Raw genomic sequence first — 22519 nt, forward strand, 5'->3', positions numbered from 1 at the left:
TGAGGAGAGATTAATAAAACTGGGACTTTTCAGCTTGGAAAAGAGACGACTAAGGGAGGATATGATTGAGGTCTATAAGATCATGGCTAGTGTGGAGAAAGTAAATAAGGAACTGTTATTTACTCCTTTTCATAACACAAGAACTAAGGGTCACGAAATGAAATTAATAGGCACCAGGTTTAAAACAAACAAAAGGAAGTATTTCTTCACACAACACACAGTCAACCTGTGGAATTCTTTGCCAGGTGATGCTGTGAAGGCCAAGGCTATAACAGGGTTCAAAAAAGAAGTAGATAAATTCATAGGTCCATCAATGGCTATTAGCCAGGATGGGCAGGAATGGTGTCCCTAGCCTCTGTTTGCCAGAAGCTGGGAATGAGCAACAGGAAATGGATCACTTGATGATTACCTGTTCATTCCCTCTGGGGAACTTGGCATTGGCCACTATCGGAAGACAGGATACTGAGCTAGATGGACCTTTGGTCTGACCCAGTATGGCCATTCTTATGTTCTTAATATGCACCAACTAGGCTACTGAACACGTACACCTTGCACCATTGATTTCAATGGAATGTTAATAAAATTTCAGCAGTACACTAGGTGCCAGGAACAGCAGCAAAAGGTTTCGAGTGTCACCTACAATTTGAGGGTGATAAAATGTGTGGTGTACTCAGGCTTTGAATCAACTCACCATAAAAAGACCTTTATATATTTATTGTTTCCAGCAACATCTTCTCTAGAAAGTCTTTATATTTTGAAACTAGAAAAAATAGTGATGTACTATATTTAAACTATCCCTACAGCACTCAACCAAAACTGTTTATTTGTATTTTCCCCATTTTCATTTCTTACCATTTTAGCTGAAAAAACAGTTTATCCACCATGAAATTAAGAGACTTTTTTATTCATCCATCCAATCTACTAAAAAGTTAATAGTAGGGCTGTCAATTAATCGCAGTTAACTCATGCAATTAACTCAAAAAATTAATCACGATTAATCGCACTGTTAAACAATAGAATGCCAATTTAAATTTATTAAATATTTTGGATATTTTTCTACATTTTCAAATATATCGATTTCAGTTACATCACAGAATACAAAGTGTACAGTGCTGACTTTATATTATTCTTTATTACAAATATTTGCACTGTAAAAATGATAAACAAAAGAAATAGTATTTTTCAATTCACCTCATACAAGTACTGTCCTGCAATCTCTTTATCATGAAAGTGCAACTTACAAATGTAGATTTTTTTTTTGTTACATAACTGCGCTCAGAAACTATACAATGTAAAACTTTAGAGCCTACAAGTCCACTCAGTCCTAATTCTTGTTCCACCAATAGCTAAGAGAAACAAGTTTGTTTACATTTACAATGTCACCTGAAAGTGAGAACAGGCATTCCATGACACTGTTGTAGTTGGCATCGCAAAATATTTATATGCCAGATGCACTAAAGATTCATATGCCTCTTCATGCTTCGGCCATTGTTCCAGAGGATATGCTTCCATGCTGATGACACTTGTTAAAAAAAATAATGCGTTAATTAAATTTGTGACTGAACTCCTAGGGGGAGAATTGTATGTCTCCTGCTTTATTTTACCCTCATTCTGCCATATATTTCATGTTATAGCAGTCTCGGATGATGACCCAGCACATGTTGTTCATTTTAAGAACAGTTTCACTACAAATTTGACAAAATGCAAAGAAGATACCAATGTGAAATTTCTAAAGATAGCTACAGCATTCAACCCAAGATTTAAGAATCTGAAGTGCCTTCCAAAATATGAGACGGATGAAGTGTGGAACATGCGTTTAGAAGTCTTAAAAGAGCAGCACTCTGATGCAGAAACTAAAGAACCCAAACTACTAAAAAAGAAAATAAACCTTCTGCAGGTGGCATCTGATTCAGATTATGAAAATGAACATGTGTCAGTCTGCACAGCTTTGGATCATTATTGAGCAGAACCTGTCATCAGCATGGACACATGTCCTCTGGAATGGTAGTTGAAGCGTCAAGGGACATAATCTTTAGCGCATCTGCGCTAAATATCTTGTGGTGCCAGCTACCACAGTGCCATGCAAACACCTGTTCTCACATTCAGGTGACATTGTAAACAAGAAGCAGGCAGCATTATCTTCTACAAATGTAAACAAACCTGTTTGTCTGAGTGATTGGCTGAACAAGAAGTAGGACTGATTGGACTTGTAGGATCTAAAGTTTGACACTGTAGAAAATGTAGAAAACATCCAAAAATATTTAAATATATGGTATTCTATTATTGTTTAACAGCACGATTAATCGAGCGATTAATCATGATTAATGTTTTTAATCGCACGATTAATCGTGATTAATTTTTTTAATTGCTTGACAGCCCTAGTTAATAGCTTACTTACTATCAAGAGTACATATTAGTTTATCAATGTCCTCTCATTAATAGTGTGAGTGCAAAGCTGAACAAGTTAAGCTCCCAACACAAACTAAATAGCTGATGGATTCCTTCATCAAGTAGTTGCTGAACCAACAAGAGGGGATGCCATTTTAGATTTGGGTTTGGTGAGTAGTGAGGACCACATAGAAGAAATGGTTGTAGGGGACAACCTTGGTTTGAGCGATCATGAGCTAATTCAGTTTAACCAAATGGAAGGATAAACAAAAATAGATCTGTGATTAGGGTTTTCAATTTCAAAAGGGCTAACTTTTTAAAAAAATTAAGGTAATTAGTAAGGGAAGTGGATTGGACTGAAGAACTTGTGGATCTAAAGGTGCAGGAGGCCTGGAATTACTTCAAGTCAAAGTTGCAGAAACTATCAGAAGCCTGTATCCCAAAAAAGGGGAAAAAATTCATAGGCAGGAATTGTAAACCAAGCTGGATGAGCAAGCATCTCAGAGAGGTGATTAAGAAAAAGCAGAAAGCCTAGAAGCAGTGGAAGATGGGAGTGATCAGCAAGGAAAGCTACCTTAATAAGGTCAGAACATGTAGGGATAAAGTCAGAAAGGCCAAAAGCCATGTAGAGTTGGACCTTGCAAAGGGAATTAAAACCCAATAGTAAAAGGTTCTCTAGCCATATAAATAAGAAGAAAACAAAGAAAAAAGTGAGACCACTAAACACTGGAGTGGAGGTTAAGGATAATCTAGGCATGACCCAACATCTAAACAAATACTTTGCCTCAGTCTTTAATGAGGCTAATGAGGAGCTTAGGGATAATGGTAGGATGACAAATGGGAATGAGGATATGGAGGTAGATACTACCACATCCAAGGTAGAAGCCAAACTCTAACATCTTAATGGGACTAAATCCGGGGGCCCAGATAGTCTTCATCCAAGAATATTAAAAGAACTGGCACATGAAATTGCAAGCCCATTAGCAAGAATTTTTAATGAATCTGTAAACTCAGGGGTTGTACCGTATGACTGGAGAATTGCTAACACAGTTCCTATTTTTAAGAAAGGAATAAAAAGTGATCCGGGTAACGACAGGCCTGTTAGTTTGACATCTGTAGTATGCAAGGTCTTGGAAAAAAATTTTAAGGAAAAAGTAGTTAAGGACATTGAGGTCCATAGTAATTGGGACAAAATACAACATGGTTTTACAAAAAGTAGATCGTGCCAAACCAACTTGATCTCCTTCTTTGAGAAGGTAACAAATTTTTTTAGACAAAGGAAACACAGTGGATCTAATTTACCTCAATTTCAGTAAGGCATTCGATACGGTTCCACATGGGGAATTATTAGCTAATTTGGAAAAGATGGGGATCAATATGAAAACTGAAAGGTGGATAAGGAACTGGTTAAAGGGGAGACTATGTTAGCCTATGTAACTGTGTGATTTTATTCTTACTCTCATTCTGCCTCCCCATTTCCCTCCTATTGTATGTTATCCTCACTTGTTGCACTGTTTTCTTAAATTATACTAAGATTTGCTAGGCAGAGACTATGCCTTTTTATGTGTTTGTACAGCACTCAGCATAATGGAGCCCTGATCCTGATTGGGGCCTCTGGGCATTAAAGCAATACAAATAATAAAATATAATAATGATTATTATACTGATCTTGCAGATTAAGAAACTGAGAGAATAAATGACTTGTCCAAAGTAACATAAGGACTGAGGAACTGAGTTTTGAAGAGAGCAGAAGTCTTGATTTCCTGTTCTTCTGAGCTCTAAATAACTACCTCCTCTTTAAGATATGTCCTTTGCATTAGGTTACTTGTGTCATCACCTATGATGTGGATGAGGCAAAATGAAGTTCCCCTACTTCAGAAGGGGGTGGGAGCAATTAATATAAGTTGAATATTTCAGATTTGCCTTCTGCATAACCAAGTCCCTGAGGCTGTCTCCCTTAACCAAGGCATCAGACTGTTTCTAGGCTTCTGGAGCAAGACTGGAAGGGAAAGGACACCTTAATTTTTAGGAGGATAGATGCTGGAATTTCATTTATCATAGTCTGTTTGAAGACACTGTTGGTAGCTTATGATTCTGAACCAGCAACAGGTGAAGTAGAAAATTGTTTACTCACCTCCAACTGTGCTTTGTTGACATGCTATATTCTTAAGGACCTTTCTCTTGCCTCTAAGGAACTGGGCAAGGGAAACCCCAAAATCTCATTCACCTCTGTCTGCATCATAGTAGTCCAAGAAGCAGAAGATGAGTCTGACCATTGCAACTGTAATGTTTAATTGAATCACTGTTGAACGGTCTCCCACATTAAGTTCTCCCTCTTCAGTCTCATTGGTGGGTCTTTGATTTTTGCAACTGCTGAACCCTTTTGCTGTGTCCCCTACAGAAGCTAAGCATGAAGACTGGGAGGAGTAAGAGACCAAAGCAGAGGAAGGCACCAAAATTCTGAAGGCTTGTATTGAATGTTGCTGCCTGTCAATCCAAAAGGAAAAGTGCAACCTATCTGTTCCAGGTTGGTGAAGCTTAAGAGTGCTGAAAATGAATGATTTCTAAATAATAGCCATTACTATGCTCCTCAAATCCTGATTACCTGCCACTTAAGTTGGCAATGCTCTTGGCAGTTGCTATAATGCACAATGGGTGCTGCTGGTTTTCACTGCAGCCTGGGGAAGGAACATTTATCAGAAAGCACAACAGTGGAGTTTCTTCAGTATATAACAGAACAAATATACAGTGCATGGAATGCAAGAGAAGTACCTGGCTTTACAAATAAGACGCATGACTATTGTTCAAACACAGACTTTTGCCCAAGGGACTGACTGACAGGATGCCAGATATCACACTTTCAACATCTGTATTTAGCTGTACGGTACCGTAGTGCTGCTTTGCAGCCTTACCAATGTCTAGAATTGAAAGGCAGGTTAATATAAGAAAGAAGAACCCAAGTCTGTTCCTATAATAACTGAAGAAGGTCAAGGAAAAAACAATAACATATCATCTTCTATATCCCTGATAAGAATGTTCTATGCAAAGCTATTCAGTGAAACCCACATGATGCCAGTAAGATCAACCCCAGCTGTCTCCAGAAATAGCTCTATATCTATGCTTAAATAATTTTTCTTTTTTATGCTACTCTAGGTTATCAAATAGTTCCAGTTTACCAGAAATAGCTCTACAGAAATAGCTTTATAACCATATATAAACTATTCTTCTTTCTGTGTGCCTCTAGTTTATCAAAAATCCTTCTAAAATCCTATGTTTATTTTTAAACTAGACATTTGCAGACTAACTGACATAAAGTATCAAAGCAATATACATGAGAACAAAATAACAAAGATAGAAGATTGATTATACAGTGGATGAATGGTATATGGCAGTGGTTCTTAAACTTTTGTACTGGTTACCCCTTTCACATAGCAAGCCTCTGAGTGTGACCCCTCCTTATAAATTAAAAACACTTTTTTATATATTTAACACCATTATAAATGCTGGATACAAAGTGGGGTTTGGAGTGGAGGCTGACAACTCACAACCACTCCCCTCCTCCATGTAATAGCCTCACAACCGCCTGAGAGGTCCCGACCCCTTGTTTGAGAATTCCTGGCATATGGTGGATTGGAAGTGGGCTGGTGGTCAAAATGGATCCTTAGCTCAAAGCCACAGCATGCATGAACTTACTTCCAGAAAGTGCATATGGTGTAAATATGTTTAATTAAATTACTGTATAAGTCTTTTATTGGGAAATACCAATCATTGTTCACATTTACTCTGCATGTCTGGCAAGTGTATAACTTTCAAATGGAATTTTTAAAAACAAGAATATATTTGGTTGTTTGTAATGGCCTTGCTTCTACTAGTGTTATTGGGCCTGATTCTGATCTCACGCAAGCATTATATGATTTATACTCCTACAAGGAAATCAGAATTAGGCCCATAGACTTCAGTGGGAACAGAATCAGACCATTAGTAATGCATCTACATCTTAATTTTCAGCAATCTGGAACTGATGAATTCCACTCTTGCCACATGGCAAAGTAACAGCAACTGCAACCTGATGTTTTTGCACTATCCATCTCCATGCTCTGAGTTCCTAGGTCTACTATAATGAAGTTTCCATAGCATGCAATAGCATCTACAGAATAATGATATAATCATCATCTTATATGTATGCAGTGCTTTGCATCCCAAAAGGTTTCAAAGCATCCCAAAACCTATTACAGGAATCATTTAACCTTTCACTGACATACAGCTGCCTTTTGGGTTAAAGGACAGCAATTGTTTAACAGAACGCAATAAGATCACAGAACAGTTTGCAATAAGAAGTAAGGAATACCATATCAGATTGTAGCTACTCTAAGAATTTAGGCAGAATGTAAATGCCTGCACTGGAATTTGGGGACAGGTTTAGCATTAGCAACCCTACTACAGTAAAACGTCCTAAGGGGTCTATAATGATCACAAATTGTCAGTCCCTCAAATTTATATCACAGTCAAAAGATTATACAGCAGCACAATGAAACCCAGCAGTATACTGGGTCATTGGTTCAGAGGGAAGAGTGCCAACTACTCAGGTGTCTTCACCATTTCCTTCATCATCCTAAACATTCCTTTAAAGTTTTGTTAAATTAATAACTAGGACTGACTTTGATTATTTTCCAAGAGCTCCAGTCAGGATACTACGGTAAACCAAGCAATTACTAGAAGCTTTGAACTACAGCAAGGAAAACCAAGAGTCAGCCCAGGAGTAAAAGGTAACTAACAATAGTACCTCAAATTGTTTACTGTTACCCATCAGTCATGTGAAAAGAGTACAGCCCATCATTTCCAGGCTGGTGGAAACAGAGAGTCTGATGTGACATTTCCTATATTAATGGATGCACACTGCCTTCTCTTGACTAATCAAGTGTGCTGCCTTACACATTCTTCGGGTGAGAGGACTGCAAAGCCAAGCAGATTTGTCATTCTGGGGAAACTTGAGGCAGCAATATGGATTAGTTCAGAGAAGTGACAGTATCCACAATGTTCAAATTAACACTGTTTCCCAAACTCTATCTAGGAAAGGTATATTAACATTAAAAAAAATTCCAAATATTTGGGGAGAAGGGGCTTAGTCCCCCTTCTTAAAACATAAATACAGTCAATTATGCAAAACTGTACATGGACATACAGATAGTGTCCTCAGGGCACTATTTTTTTCCATGTGTGCTCTAAGCCAGAATTTGACCTGACATCTCTGACAGTGAAAGGGTAGTGCACTAACACACCAAAGTCACCAGATCTGTCCCCCACAAGCTATCATTTTTAAAAGAACACACAGGATGATTCTTTCAATTAACCACTGTGGCATGTTTGTTTCTGTGTAGTGAAGAAGCTTCCCCACACTACATCACCAATTTCCCTTAAAAGAACAACACAAGACATTCCCTTTTCCTCACAAGCCCACCAGTTGCCAGATGCTCTAACAGCACAGGGAGGGAGTATGGTACTGAGTTCAGTACTCAGACTTGGCTACAGCTTATGCTATTGAGACACAGTAAATATATTGATTACACTATACCAATAATTATATGCTACAGGAAAGGAAAAGAACCTCCTTATTATAACCAGAATGTCTCTCTTGACTTTCACTTTCATAGCTCATCCTCTAGATATAATTCACAAACAAAACACTTGGTTTTAGGTTAGTTAAGTTTGCTCTCATCAACAAACTAAATCATAAAATAGATAATACAAAGTTAAGGATTAAATATGATTAAAAGTTCGAAAAATCAAGAACTCAGAACTTAGGACATGCCAGAATGAATGTTTTCTCATGCAACTTTAATTCAGCCCACTTATAAATATGCATTACGATATAGTCTTTAATTACTGCTATCCTGGGAACTTGGAGTCTATCCCAACCTCTGCCTCCAAGCTCCTTTGTGATGCTGGACAAGTCACTTAAATCAAACTTTTCATAGGTGATAATTTCTGGGTGTAATTAAAGACTGTATCATAATGCATACACACATGGGAGCCAAATTAAAGTTGAATGAGCAATGTTCATTTTCATATTTCTTAATTTGAGATTACTTGACTTTGTTTCCTTTTAATCTTTTTTAATCCTTAACTTTGTATTTCCTACATTTTTATGGTTTAGTTTATTGATAACAGCAACCTTAACTAACGTTAAACCAAGTTTATTTGAGAATTTCCTTATTTTTTTAATAGAAAGAAAATCTTATATATGCCATAAAACTACATTGTACAGCAATGATTATGTTTTATATGACATTGTTAATTAAATTGCATCAGTATTGTTCATAGAATGTTGATGTATCCTATAAACAAGACAGCATGAATTCAGTGTCTCTCTCTGTGTTTTGGGGGGGGGGAGTTTTAATGTCATGTCAAGCTCCACAGTATTGAAAAAAATAGATATGTTTTACAGCAACGTTTAAATTACTTTTTAAAATTGTCTAACAGAAAATGGAGTAGGGTCCCATATCTATAATTTCCCAATTTTTTTTTAAAGGTAAATATTTAGAGAGCCAGAGCCCCCAATTTGCAAGAAGCATATAAACAACACACATGAAAAAGGAGCTGGAATTTTGTATCTTATTTTCATGTAACCCTTTTTGAGGAAATAATGAACAATTACCCTTTGAAAAGAAATAGTGTAACTTAATACAATACAAACCCAAAGGAGCACAGCAGGAGTTTGTGCTCTGATTACAGTTCTTCCTGTGACTTTCTTTGCAATAATGTTATGGTAGCCTGAGATAAATCAGTTATCAAAGGCAGTCATTGCTATGAAAACCAGGATAACAGTGACTCTCTTCAAGTATGCAAATGAACTGGAAGGACTGAGTGATGAGTGGCTGATTTTACCTCTAATGTCACAATGTTACTGCTCAGGCAGCAGCAGTGAGCAGCAAAGGTGCACCCAGGCTTATCTGGAGTTACATTTTCACCACATTTCCTAAAAACAACATGCAAACACAAAATGCATGTTGGAAATGATTCCACACTCATATTCACTAGTGGCTAAAATTTGGTTCAAATTCTCCATGGCATATTTACAAAAAAGGGTTCCAAAAAAAGGTGAGACACTGAGGTACAGACCATGTAAAACAAAAAATTCTGATGCAATCTTAACTACGATCTTGCTACTGGGAGATCATAATATTTAATACATTATGAGTCAAGTCCTGTTCACCTTATTTGCATAATGCAGGGTTTCTCAAACAGGGGTTGCCGCTTGTGTAGGGAAAGTCCCTGACGGGCTGGGCCGGTGTGTTTACCTGCCCTGTCCACAGGTCCGGCCAATCATGGCTCCCACTGGCCGCAGATCACTGCTCCAGGCCAATGGGGGCTGCTGCATTAATAGCTCCCTGCATCTTAAAATAGCCCTGGGCTAAATACTGCATAGCTTAATACTTATTCCAGTAAAACTCCCATTAACTCCAGTGGAAGTTTTGTCTGAATAAGGACTGTAGCATTGGGTCGTATGCTAGATTTTGCAATAGCATGGAGGGATTTTTAAGTCCCTTACATGCTTCTATTTTAGGTTATTGTGGAAACTTTTAACTCCTAAAGAACTAAGTCTTAAGTTTTGTTCTGTAAGTAGTGTATGCCTTGTTCATAATTTACAACACTTTGTTGCTGGTAGAGGCTGAACCTCACCTCCTTATATTGATCAAACTGCTAATGCTACCATCACATGCCTCTCGTTTTGTTTTGAAAGCTCTGTTTTATCAGAGATGCTTTTTCTTTTATTTGCTGTTGGCCCTAGGGTGACCAGACAGCAAGTGTGAAAAATCAGGACAGGGGGTGGAGGGGTATTAGGCATCTATGTAAGATAAAGCCCCAAATACCGGGACTGTCCCTATCAAATCAGGACATCTGGTCACCCTAGTTGGCTCCTGTATACCTCTCTCTTTTACAAAAATGATCACATTGCTTGGCTTTATAATATTTAGAAAAAAAGATAAAAAATCAAATATTTTGTTATGACCTATTTTGTGATGTTTTAAAAATCATAGAGTATTATACTTTAATGAGGCAGCACTCTAAATGCCAAACTAGGGGGAAATACTTTTAAAATGATATAATATTATCAAATTTCATGCAGTTGCTATTAATAAAATCCACTAAAATCTGGTTTTGTTTTTCATATTGAAGTAGCACATATGATCTTCTCAGGCACAAATGCTATTTTTAAAATCAAAAACTGCTTCTATAAATATTTCAGCTTTAATCACCCATAATTCAGTTTCCCTCTTTTCAAATCTAAAACTGTAGAAGGGCCTTGCAGAGGTTAAACAACTACAAAAAAAATCTAAACACCCACATCATGACTGTTAGTAGCATTTCCCCATGTTCAAAGCAGACTGCCCATAATTCAGAGGACAAGACAAGGTCGCTAATAAACATCAGTGAACTGTGTCTGCTTTTGCAAGTTCTGCATAAAAATAGTGCATCCCTAGGAACACACAAAAAAAGACATAATGCATTGGTTTAATTCACATCAGAACACACAAAAACACAACGAACTCATCAGGTTTTTTTATTGCAACAGGCTCTGACTCAACAATTATTTAGTAATGCAAGTAGCCCCTAATTTTGCCTTGGGTAAAACAAGTTTGGTAACTTGAAACAGTAAATATTTCTAGATCATTTTCGTAGCGTGCTCTAATATCAAGAGAGCCAAATTCAGCCCTGTGTAACTGGGCATAACTATTGTGGCCCATAACATCCTTCATTATGAAATAATGGAACTGGATAGTAGGGAACATAAAATGCAACATGAGTGACTCTCAGGCCAAATCCTGTCAGGGTTCTCTATGTCAGCTCCCATCAGAAAACATGCATGCAGTAGTGTGAGAATTAAGCACATCTTTTCAATCCCAACCTGCCATTTTACGACCAGCTGCAGAAGCCTTCCTGGAGAAGAACCTACAGAGGGTATTCTTGTCATTAAGCCTAGGAGCCAAGGACATCATCTATCTGCACATTTGTGCATGGTGACACAGACCTCCTGACAGGGGCGGCTCTAGACATTTCACCGCCCCAAGCAGGGCGGCATGCCGCGGGAGGCGCTCTGCCGGTCGCCGGTCCCGCGGCCCCTGTGGACCTCCTGCAGGTGTGCCTGCGGAGGGTCCACTGGTCCCCCGCGGCTCCACCGAAGCCACGTGGCTCCACCGGACCCTCCACAAGCACGCCTGCGGGAGGTCCACCGGAGCCGCCGGCCGCCCTCCCGGTGACCGGCAGAGCGCCCCCCGCGGCATGCCGCCCCAAGCACGCGCTTGGCGTGCTGGGGTCTGGAGCCGCCCCTGCCTCCTGACAAAGAACTTCTGCACCTCTATCCCTAAATAGATTTATCCTTCTCTGTGAAAGAATAATCTGCACATGAATTGACTCGCAAACCAGAATACACTTGGGTGGTCATTTATGCATTGGGTCAAAACATGGCCACTAATTCATTAGGGCCCACAAAGAAGGAGGAAGGAGCTATTGAGTCATTTACTGTCAGATCAACCATGACAATGAGGAAGGAGGTAAAAAAGCAAGTGGCCATCCTGAATACCCAAGTGACAACCATCTTCTTAAATCAGTGAAGGATCAAGGACCATAAGATCTTAATGCTTTTGGACATTACAGAGTACACATCCTCCCAATCACCTAAGTTTTGAAATTGCAGGAGTCCCAAGGGTTAAGTCAAAGAATACCTTAAAGTTTACTGTATTTGAATAACTGGTAACAGTTGTAAAAAAACAAACAAAAAAAAAAACCAAGAAAAATAATAAAGGAGCAAGATATTTTATTTATCCTGTGCTTTCTCAATACTTACCACTATCTAAGGTACCATAACTTTCCCAGTGTTAGGTCAAAGTTAAAGTACCTTAAAAAAGGAAGGACAATTTTTTCCTCGTAAGTTTGTTTTTAGGATCCGTCTTCACTTATCCAAACTGTTGGGCTTTCACCCTTGACTTCCCAGCCAGCAGACACAGTAAATAAGTATGTTTGCACTGACATGCCTAGATGTCCTTCCTCTCCACCTGTGAGACACTGTGGAGGCTGATAGATTCCCAGCCGGGTGGGGGGAACGTGGTTCATAAGTTCAGAGTGATTTTATTATTGAAACATAAATTAACAGAGGAAACTACATTTGAAGCTTCACACAAAATATTATGTACTTTTCTAACCTCCATCTTTGTCTATACATAGATTCTTACGCCATGTCCATCACCAAGATATTTAAGCATCTCAGAAAATTATGAAGTATATACAGATTTCTCTTCCTCTGCTCTGCACTCTTCTTTGGCTCCCCAAAGAATCTGGCCCCATAAAGGAGATTGCAGAGCATTAGAGTAATGGCTCTCAGTGGCCTGTGTTGCAGAGCAGACAGACTACTATGTTTTGAACCAACTATAGGTTTATTTTTTTAAGAGGGTGATTTTGTACACAGGTACATAAAACTACAGTAATGAAGCCTGAAGATCGCATATGTGTAGCTCACTAAAACTAAGTTTGAATCTGGCAGGGAGAGATGCAGTCTTCTTGCCAGCCAGAGATGGAAAAGGTCGTTTTTTACAGCGATGGTTATTATTTGGGCATAATAAAGAGAGTAAGAGAACACCAAGAGTGAAGACCTTCTTAACAATTTTAGGGCAGCTGCCCTCAATTCAGGGAAGTTCTTCAAATTGCTTCTCTCTTCCCAGCAGCATCACCTCAGTTTCTCTCAGACTGAGCTTCAGCCAAGCTGCTCTTAATTAATTTGCTGATCTGGGCCAAATGCTTGGATAACTATGAAATGGTAGGGTGGGTGAAAGCTACTAAGAGTAGGCCTCAGTTCCCAGGATTAGAGAGGCAACATCTGCCAGTAAACAGATTTCCAGTGTCATACAGTTAGAGAATTTAAGGCCAGAAGGGACCACTAGATCATCTAGACTGATCTCCTGTGCAGCACAGGCCACCAACACCACCCAGCACTCACACACGTACCCAACAATCGAAATGAGACCAAAGTACTACAATCCACAGGAGACTAGACTATTATGTGCCACAGACAGAGAATAGGAGGGACCAGGAAGTACCGGTGCCTAAAGCCCTTGCTATGGCAGGGAAATGATTAAATGAGATATACCCAGATAATTCTGGCAAGTGACTTGCACCTGGATGATAAAGAGGAAGGCAAAAAAATCCCAAGGCCACTGCCAATCTGACCTTGAGGAAAATTCCTTCCTGATCCCCATATGGCAATCAGTTAGATCCTGAGCATGTGAGCAAGAACCAACCAGCCATGCACCTCAGAGAGAGAATGCTTAGTGCCACCCCAGAGCCCTGCCCCCTCCCTAATGTCTCATCTCCAGCGATGGCCATGTCCCGATGCTCCAGTGAAAGGAGATAAAAACCTCTCTCAGACTACACTTGGGGGAGGGGAGGAAATCCCTTCCTGACCTCTGCCAGTGATTAGCTGAAACCCTGAAGCATGAGCTTTAGGAACATAGGACATAAACTTGAAGTGAGCCCCAAGACTATTGAGCCCTTCCCCCTACCACCACAACAACCGTGTGGTACAATTGCACTCATAAATTTGTCCAGCTCTCTCTTAAAACTAATTAAGTTATTTGCCCCCACAACTCCTATTGGGAGGCGGTTCCAGAACCACACCCCTCTGATGGTTAGAAACCATCTTCTAATTTCCAACTGGCATTTGTTCATGGCCAATTTATATACATTTATTATTGGGTCAACATTGCCCTTTAGTTTAAATAGCTCTTTACTCTTCCTGGTATTTCCCCCCATAATGTATTTATGGAGAGCAATCAGATCCCACCCATCTTACTTTTTGATCAACTAAATAAACCAAATTCTTCTACTCTCCTCTCCAGGATAAACCCTCAATTCCCCTGATCATCCTACTAGCTCTTCTCTGCACCTATTCCAGTTTAAATCCATCTTTCTTGAACATAGATTACCAATAGTCCAAATGAGGTCTTACCAGTGCCTTGTACAATGGGATTAATACTTTATTTTTGTGTGTGATGCTGGACAAGTCACTAAATCCAAACTTTTCACAGATAGCCACCAACTGTGTGTTCTTCATTTTCTGGGTGCCCAAGTTGAGGCAATTGGGATCTGATTTGCAGAAGTGTTGAGTACTCAGAGCTGCAACTGAAGTCAATGAGAGCTGTGCTGTGAACCAATACCATTGCTTGAAAAATCAGGCCATAAGTATCTCAAATTAGGCACCCAAAATTAATATACACTTTTGACACTAATGCTTTTATTTTGCAGCTCCCCAGCTGTAAAATGGGCATAACAATACTCCTTGATCTCAGAGGGGTATTGTGAACATAAATTCACTAACGTTTGCGAAGCACTTAGACGCTACAGTGATGAACACCATAGAAAAGCCCATGAGGATATCAATAATTCAGTATTTAAAAGCAGAGTTCAAATGGTGCACAGTAAATAAAGCTGTTCGTTCAGTGAGCATCATCCATCCTGTGCACAGAATGAGGCAGGAGTCCTGTGGAAAATATAGTATGTGATCATGTAATTAAAGACTAAATCATAATGCATATTACTCCTGGGGGAATTCTGCGCCACTGCGCATATGCCTAATTAATGAGCCATGCATATTTTTATTTTTTTGCGCAGAAAAAAAGCTTCTGCTGGAAAGTTGCTGCAGTTCTGCCTTTTGCCCATCAGAGGACACTGTGGCACTAGAACAGAGCAGCAGCTTCCTGCCAGCTAGGGAAGAAAAAAAGCCTACCTTCTTCACAGTGCTTGTTGGGCCAGGTCAGGAGACAGCGGCTATGGGGAGACTGTATGGGGCTGCCGCGGGGTCAGACAGGGGTTCATAAGGGCTAATGGGGGAGGACAGACTAGGGCAGGTGCTGAATGGGAGTGGAGGCGCAGGGCCATGGAGGGGGGAGGAAGCTGCGGGGCCACGTGGGGATGGGTGCAGGGTCACACAGGGATAGGGGGTGGCTAAGTGGGAGCACTGAGACAAATGGGGACAGGGGAAGGGGGTGCAGGGCCACATGGGGACAGGGGAAGATGTGCCTGACTGAATGGGAGAGGCTAGGGGTCTGCCAGGGTCTGCATAGGGGAAGCTCCTTAACAATCCCTCCTCACCCCTCAAAAAAATCTGTTCCATATTTTCCCACCCATACCCAACAACCCTCCAAGTTCACATCCAGGCTCATTCACAGCAATTATTTCCCTCTCCCTCAGCTCCTCCTTTACCCCTGACTCCCCCAAGCCTCTGCACTGCTTCTGAGGGGGGCAGGAAATACAGTTCTGTATTGTAGTTTAAATGAATTATTACTCTGAGTTATGTATTAATATGCCTAGTAAGGAATCTTTTTGTCAAAAAACATTTCCTGAATCTTTTTTGTTGTCTGTATTGTTACAGACATACTTGCTGACAGGTATTTTGAAATAAATGACTGAAAATAATTGAAACTGGTGTGATTATATTGTGTTATTTTGACAAATAAAATATGCAGAATTTGAAAATATTGTGTGCAGAATGTTTAATTTTTTGGCACATAAGTCCCTCAGGAGTAGCATATGCATAAGAGAGCCAAAGTAAGGTTGCCTGGACAGCCTTAGTTGTAGCATTTTCTAACTTTTGAGTGCTTGGTTTGCAACATGAATGTTCTTTTAATGTAGTTTTTTGTATGTAATTATAATAGAAGGCATGCATCAGCAAGAGAATTTGAAATTCCAGCTCATCTCTAGAACCCTAATGGAAAATTAGATTGACAGATTAAGCATGAGATAACAGGATCTTCTTGTTTGATTAGTGCGACTGGGATGTCTTATTTTGTTGATGATGATTTATTCTCAGTACTTTTGGAATAGAAAGATTGAGCAGAAAGCCCAAATTAACAATAAAGTGTCTGATCTGGAAACAAATCCATACACACAGACCCCTACTCTGAATCCAATGAAAGTTAATGGAATTCCATTCTAAGGATCTATACCCAAAAATCAGTTTGCAAAATCAGGCCCTTACAGAGTGATCTTAAATCTGACAATCACTTGTATGCAGCTAGCACAACTTGGCAGTTCCTAATCAAAATGTATCCTTCTGTTCCTTGTTTACTTAAGTAAAGCCCAGCTGTGGCTCCCAATGGAGGGCATGGCAAAATTGCCCACTTCAATGGGAGAAAGATTGCCCTGGTGTTTATAATGTTAGTTTATAAAAACCAATCCATTATTTTAAAGTAATTAAATAAATCTGAATGCTTTTACTTCTGTTGTTGTATCCTATCTGATACTAGTTATATCACCAGCAGATCCAGTTGCCTGCTTTTGAAAGGAGCTACCATAGATCAGTGCATTAAAAGTAAAAAGTAGGATTTGTAGTTTGGGAGAGAAACTATTCTGAAATGAAAATAAAAAGGTTTTAAAAATATTTCTGAAGATGTAAACTATCAGCTGTAAAAGATCAGAAGCTTTACTGGGAGACCAAACACCTGTATGCATCTGAACTCCTCCTTTGGGTGAACCAATTATTTAACTTTATTTTTCAGTAAGCCACTGTTTTCTTCTGTCCTTTAATAGGATGATCAAATGTTCTGCTTTTTAACAGTGCCGTTATGCAATGTCTTACCTTGAAAAAGTAACACACTGCTCATTAGTAAAGCAGGAAATGTTCCCCACCATGTATTTGTACAGGTGGATAGTACACAGTGAGAATACTGAGAATTTTGTTTTTCACTAGTTTATATCCTGTTACTGTTTTATATTTTTGCAAGGCTAAAAACTTTTAATCAATTTAATATTCAGTGCAACAAATAATGTTAATAGATTGTTATGGCTGAGAATTTAAATGTACAAGTTCAAGAAACTCAGTTACTTTTGCTGCAGCAACTGTAACTGGGCACTCTTGTGCATGTGCAATAGTTTGTATAACTCTATATTCTGAATTTCTCTGTATAGACGATGTGTGTGTGTTTGCATGCATGTGGTTAAGATATTATTTCTGAGAGACAAAACTTTTGAGTACCCTGACTTTTGTGAACTTAAACGGTGAAATCTAATGTTCCAAGAGCATACATTTTTGCTTTCAGAATCTTTTTCTTTGTTTTTTTTTAAAGACAAATAGAAGGGGCAAGAGAAGTGAACTGATCAAGCATTGAAGTAATGCTTATTTCCCTATATTTCACAAACACAAGTATGGCTCTTCAGATATTTGCATAACAGCTTGCACATATCTGGAGTACCAAACCTGTCTTAAAAATATAGAATAAAGAAATAAATGCGTGTGTGCCTTGCCTCTTATTTCCCTTTCCTAAATAGCTTTTCTAGCCCATTACATACTCTTGTTGGCTCCTTTCAACCTTATCCCTGTGATCACACGCACTGATGTGTGGCTTATGCTTAAATATGCAGAAGCCTTTCCACATTGGGCAACTCCACAGTGGACTTTCTCAGTGGCAGAATTAACAGCCAGCAAAGTCAGCAAATGCTGACAGACACCCCACCCCAATATCCCTCCCCCCATCTCCTTCTCCCATCTGCTGGTGATAGAGGAACAAAATGATGGGCAGGTTTCTATCCTCCACATGACATCACACGTCCCATATTCAAATAAACTCTCATTTCCCTCACCTCCCATACTCATCCCTGCCTCTCCACCCCTGCTTTGCTACCCCATCTGCCCCCACCCAGCTCCATGCTGTGCTGTCTGCTTCCCCTGACCTGAGCCCTGCACAAGTGCTGCTACCATTAGAGCCCTCAGTACTGCTTCCGCCAAAGCCAGAACTGCTGTCATCAGAGCTAAAGTCATAAATTACCACTGCTTCTGCCACCAAAGTTATAGTCAGAGCCTCTAGGAAGAGTTGCAAGCTGGTTCCTACTGCCCCTATTTGAATTTTCCCTGCCAGTGGGAGGGGAGGCTCTGCCATTGGCAGTCCCACTAATCAGAATTCATGGAAGAGCCACCATTTTGGAGGCCTACTCCCCAGGAAAATTAGAATGTGGGCAGTGGGGACCAATGCATTCCTTTCCCTAGAGGTTCTAGCAGGTCACAGACAATGGCAGCAGCCTGTACTGGGCATATGTTGCATGGCTGAGCAGCCCTCAGTTTGCAGGGGCCCTCTAAACACGTAGGCCCCTTAGCAGCTGCACCAGCTATTTCTCCTCCCCTCCTGCGCACTCGATTCCGGGGCCCCACCCTCACAAGTAACTGAGTCAGTCACCATGGCAAGAGGACCTTTCGCTTCCTGAGGGCTGATGCAATTGCATGGGTTGCATGTGTCTAACACTGTTATTGGCCACCAGCCACAATTTTTATAATCCTGCAATGCCTTTGCAAAGGCCCACCGCATTTGAGCATGCTCAGCAGTGTCTAGTAGTAACAGAAGTTTCCTACCCCATCCTACAGCGGTCACAGCCACTGGGAATTCTCTGGTGCTGAAGGGGCCACTGTTGGGAAATGTAATTTGTTTCCAAAGGTCCCGTAGATGAACTTGAAAGGAACAAAACCAAAGGCCCTGTCCATGAACAGGTCAACAATGAAGCAAATCAAAGCAGTCTTCCTGCTGAAATGGGTTTGACATTCCCATATGATAAAAGTCACTTTCAGGATTCAATTTTATCACCTGAGCAATTGTGTATGCTTGAACAGCTTGGTCCCTGACAGGTCACTGAAAGTGATAGGCCAAATGGACAGTTTCCTTTTTGTCCTACAAACTTTCATTTTTCATCTTCATTTTACAGAATGGAAAATGCACCACATGAAGATTTGCATGTTAAGTGGCTTAGCATACTCATATCTTTCAGTTTATGCATATTGTCACATTTGTTGACTGTTCGGGGATACAGAAACTCGAAAATCAACATGGTTAACAGTGATTGGACGATTATGCTAAAGTCAACGTCTGTTCATAGAAGAAGCAAACAACATGTGCAGTCACATGTGGCAGCTCTACAGTTTGCGAAGAGCCATAGTATCAATGTATGTTTTGATAAACAAGCATCTGAAATATTAGGAAATGGCAAGAAGACATAAAAATATTGTTTGTCACAGTCAAAACTTTAGCTAGTTTAGGTCTCCCCTTCCATGGCCACCATGAAGTGCTGGAGATCAACAATTATGGTATTTGCTTGAGCATCAGTAAGCTACTTGCCAGACATAATACAACATTTGCTCAACATATTGGTGACACCAAGAGAATCAAATACTTGAGCAAGACAATTACTGATGAACTTATAAATCTTTTAGCATCAGAAACCAGGAGGGGCATACTTAATAGCTGCACAGAAACTAAGTTTTTTACTGTAATTGAAGATGCAACTATGGATATTAGCTATGTTGATCAAATGGCAATTTTCACTTTGTTAATAAGCATCATATAAAAGGAAAAGTAGATATAAAAGAGCATTTTGTATGATTTGGGCAGTAAATGAGTCAGATGCTGCATCCCTGTGTGACCAGTTAACTAATGTTTTATCCTGCAATTATAGATTGACCCCAAATTCATGTCTGGACAGGGATATGATGGGGCCAGTGTTATGGCTGGAACGCATGAAGGACTGTAACTAAAAATGACAGAATATCATTCAGGCAAGGGAGACCAAATGTATGCACCATATACATCTGTTGCCCAGCACATCAAATTTACCTAATTTTGGTGCATGCTGCTGAAAATAAGGCCAGTGCAGACCTGATGGCTTTCTTCAGTGCTTTGCAGGAAATACATAAATATTTCACAGACTCTAATGATTAGTGGGAAAAATTAATGATTATGTCCAAAGATAATCTTTAACTTCAAACTCTTGCTCAAGAGAGTACAGTTTTGCAAAGGGAAGAGGGACTTGATGATGTACTTCAAGCCCCAGAAGAAGTTAAAAAGATTGATGCAGTGGGTGAAATTGAACAGGCTTCTGAAGAACGAAGGAGACCTTTACATCTAACGGTATGCTTCAAGACTAGATGGTAGGGTTGCCAACTCTGATTTAAGCTATTCTGGGAGATTTTTTTCCCCAACATGATGTAATGTCATTTTCTTAAAATAGCCTATTAAAATCTTCTGGACTGCTTTCAATAGTCACTGGGAGATTGATGCTGATACTGGGAGACTCCAGGCCAATCCTGGAGGGTTGGCAATCGTACTAGATGGGCAGCTTGAATGAAAGCAACTGAGAGAACAATAGTAAATTTTCACAGCATATTTGAATGCCTAGAAGATGAAACTGTAGCTGAATGCAGGAGTAATGAGGACATACATCGAGTAAAAAGCAACCTGTCCTTGATGGCTTGAATGTTCTACCTTAATCTGTTATGGTGGCATAGGATCTTAGTTATCATGGCTGCAGTCTATGGAATCCTTCAATCAAAGAAAATTGACCTGTTCCAAGTCCTCTGGACATTTGAGAGCACAGTGAATGAGTTCTGCAAACTTAGATCTGAAGAAAAGTATGAGAAAATTATAAAAGCATCTCAGAACAGGTGGGAACCAATGGGTTTTGAAAATGCAATCTATCTAAGCCACATAAAGAGATGTATATGCTGCATAGATGATGAATTTCCACATGATTCTATGTTAGAAACAAAGGATAATCATCAAAGGAAATATTTTGAAGTCTTAAACAATATGATTGAGTAACTAAAATCTCAATGTGAGGGATTTCAAGAGCTAGCTACTCTGTTTGGTTTCCTCCATTGCAGGCGACTTCAATATATAGATTTAGAGGAGTCAAAGGAGAAAGTTCTTAAACTCATGGTAAAATACTCATATTTTTCTTTAGATTTGGTGTTCACAAGATTATATCTTTCAATAAGTATATTATTTTACAAAGGAAACAGAGGTGTTCATTTTGGCACTTGAAGTCCAGAGCTATTTGAATTTCAGTGTGTCAAGTTTTCTTGATTTTTTAACAGAAATGAAATGTTGTGTTGACTTTTTCTCACCATACCAACTAGAGTGGCTAGTGCCAAGTGCACCATGAGCACACTAAGATGTGTCAAAAACTACATGCATTCAACACTGTAGCAAACATAGCTGAGTGACCTTGCTCTGCATGCAGTTGAGAAAGATGAGAGAGCAAAGTTGAAACTGGACATCATCATAAAACAATTTGATGAGGAAAAGTATGGTATCACTGTGGTCAGAGGTTCCAATAATTGGAATTACACAACTAGGTGAAATTCCACTGTTGTTTGGGCCTATTTTTTTTTTTAATCTTTAAAAATGCCTATGGTGATGTGACCATCAGGCCCCATGCTGCATATTTGCTGACCACGTGCGGACCCTTAAATCGGCCCCTGCTTTCTATTGTAAAGTGAGTACAATTTGACAGACAGCATACAATGAGACCCAGTCTTATTAGCCTTGGTAGCTCCTGGGAATCTTTATGTAATGCAATATTAGTAGTAAGTCTTTACTAAATTCGAAAACAAGAGGGAAGATAAATCAATATAAATGTACTTTTGCTGATATTTGTTTTTCCCCCGTAGTCAGCATGGGAATATCATAGCTACTGATAGTAAAAAGAGTGGGAGAACCTTAAAAGGTTTGGTTTGAATAATTATCCAGAAGTTTGGATGCTTATCCAAACTCTTTTAGTCTGTACTTTTGAACTGGAAATCTCATGAAAATAAACCTCTGCCATGAGATGCCATGCGAATAGTCTTTCTGTAATATTCTGGAAGTAGGAAATGCAGAGGTGCATAAAAAAGGAAAAGGCTCTTTTTTAAAAAAACTGAAAGGTTCACTTTATGTTTGCTTCTACTGAATAAACAAATGTTTGTCAGCTTTTCTGTTATCCTAACTAGCTCACCCATCTTCATTTGCTGAATGACTACTCCTTGGTACCTTAGAGCAACTATGAACCAACAAAAGTGCAAATTTGGCTGGGCCAAGGCTCTCTTCCTTCTAACAAGCAAAAGAATGTCAAATGCAAGGCTAAATCTAAATGACAAATCTTTGTATTCATTTAAAATGGAATCAAAATGGAATTACAAGATAACAATGCAGTTAACAAAATTCCAGAAGATATCAGACCACATAAAAGACTTATTGCTTGAAATATATAAAAATATATATTGAAAATTTTCCCCCTTAGAGCTGGTTTCAAAACATTTTAACAATCTAAAACAACAACTTAA

At 39.4% G+C, this 22519-nt stretch overlaps 1 protein-coding gene across 5 annotated transcripts in view; it reads left to right on the plus strand.

The window, feature by feature from the left end:
* DCP1B (decapping mRNA 1B) overlaps positions 1–22519 on the plus strand; it is a 126005-nt gene that overhangs the window by 30173 nt on the left and 73313 nt on the right. For 3 of the 5 annotated variants that reach the window (XM_039546186.1, XM_039546236.1, XM_039546178.1), the window contains exon 3: positions 4790–4915. In XM_039546186.1, coding sequence (XP_039402120.1) covers positions 4866–4915 — 50 coding nt within the window. In that variant the 5' untranslated portion in view covers positions 4790–4865. Of the gene's footprint in view, positions 1–4789; positions 4916–22519 lie in introns of those variants that run through there. The other 2 variants (XM_039546218.1, XM_039546198.1) reach the window with 2 other exon arrangements.

The sequence above is a fragment of the Mauremys reevesii genome, linkage group 1 (genome assembly GCF_016161935.1).
Source record: "Mauremys reevesii isolate NIE-2019 linkage group 1, ASM1616193v1, whole genome shotgun sequence".
Classification (NCBI taxonomy): domain Eukaryota; kingdom Metazoa; phylum Chordata; order Testudines; family Geoemydidae; genus Mauremys; species Mauremys reevesii.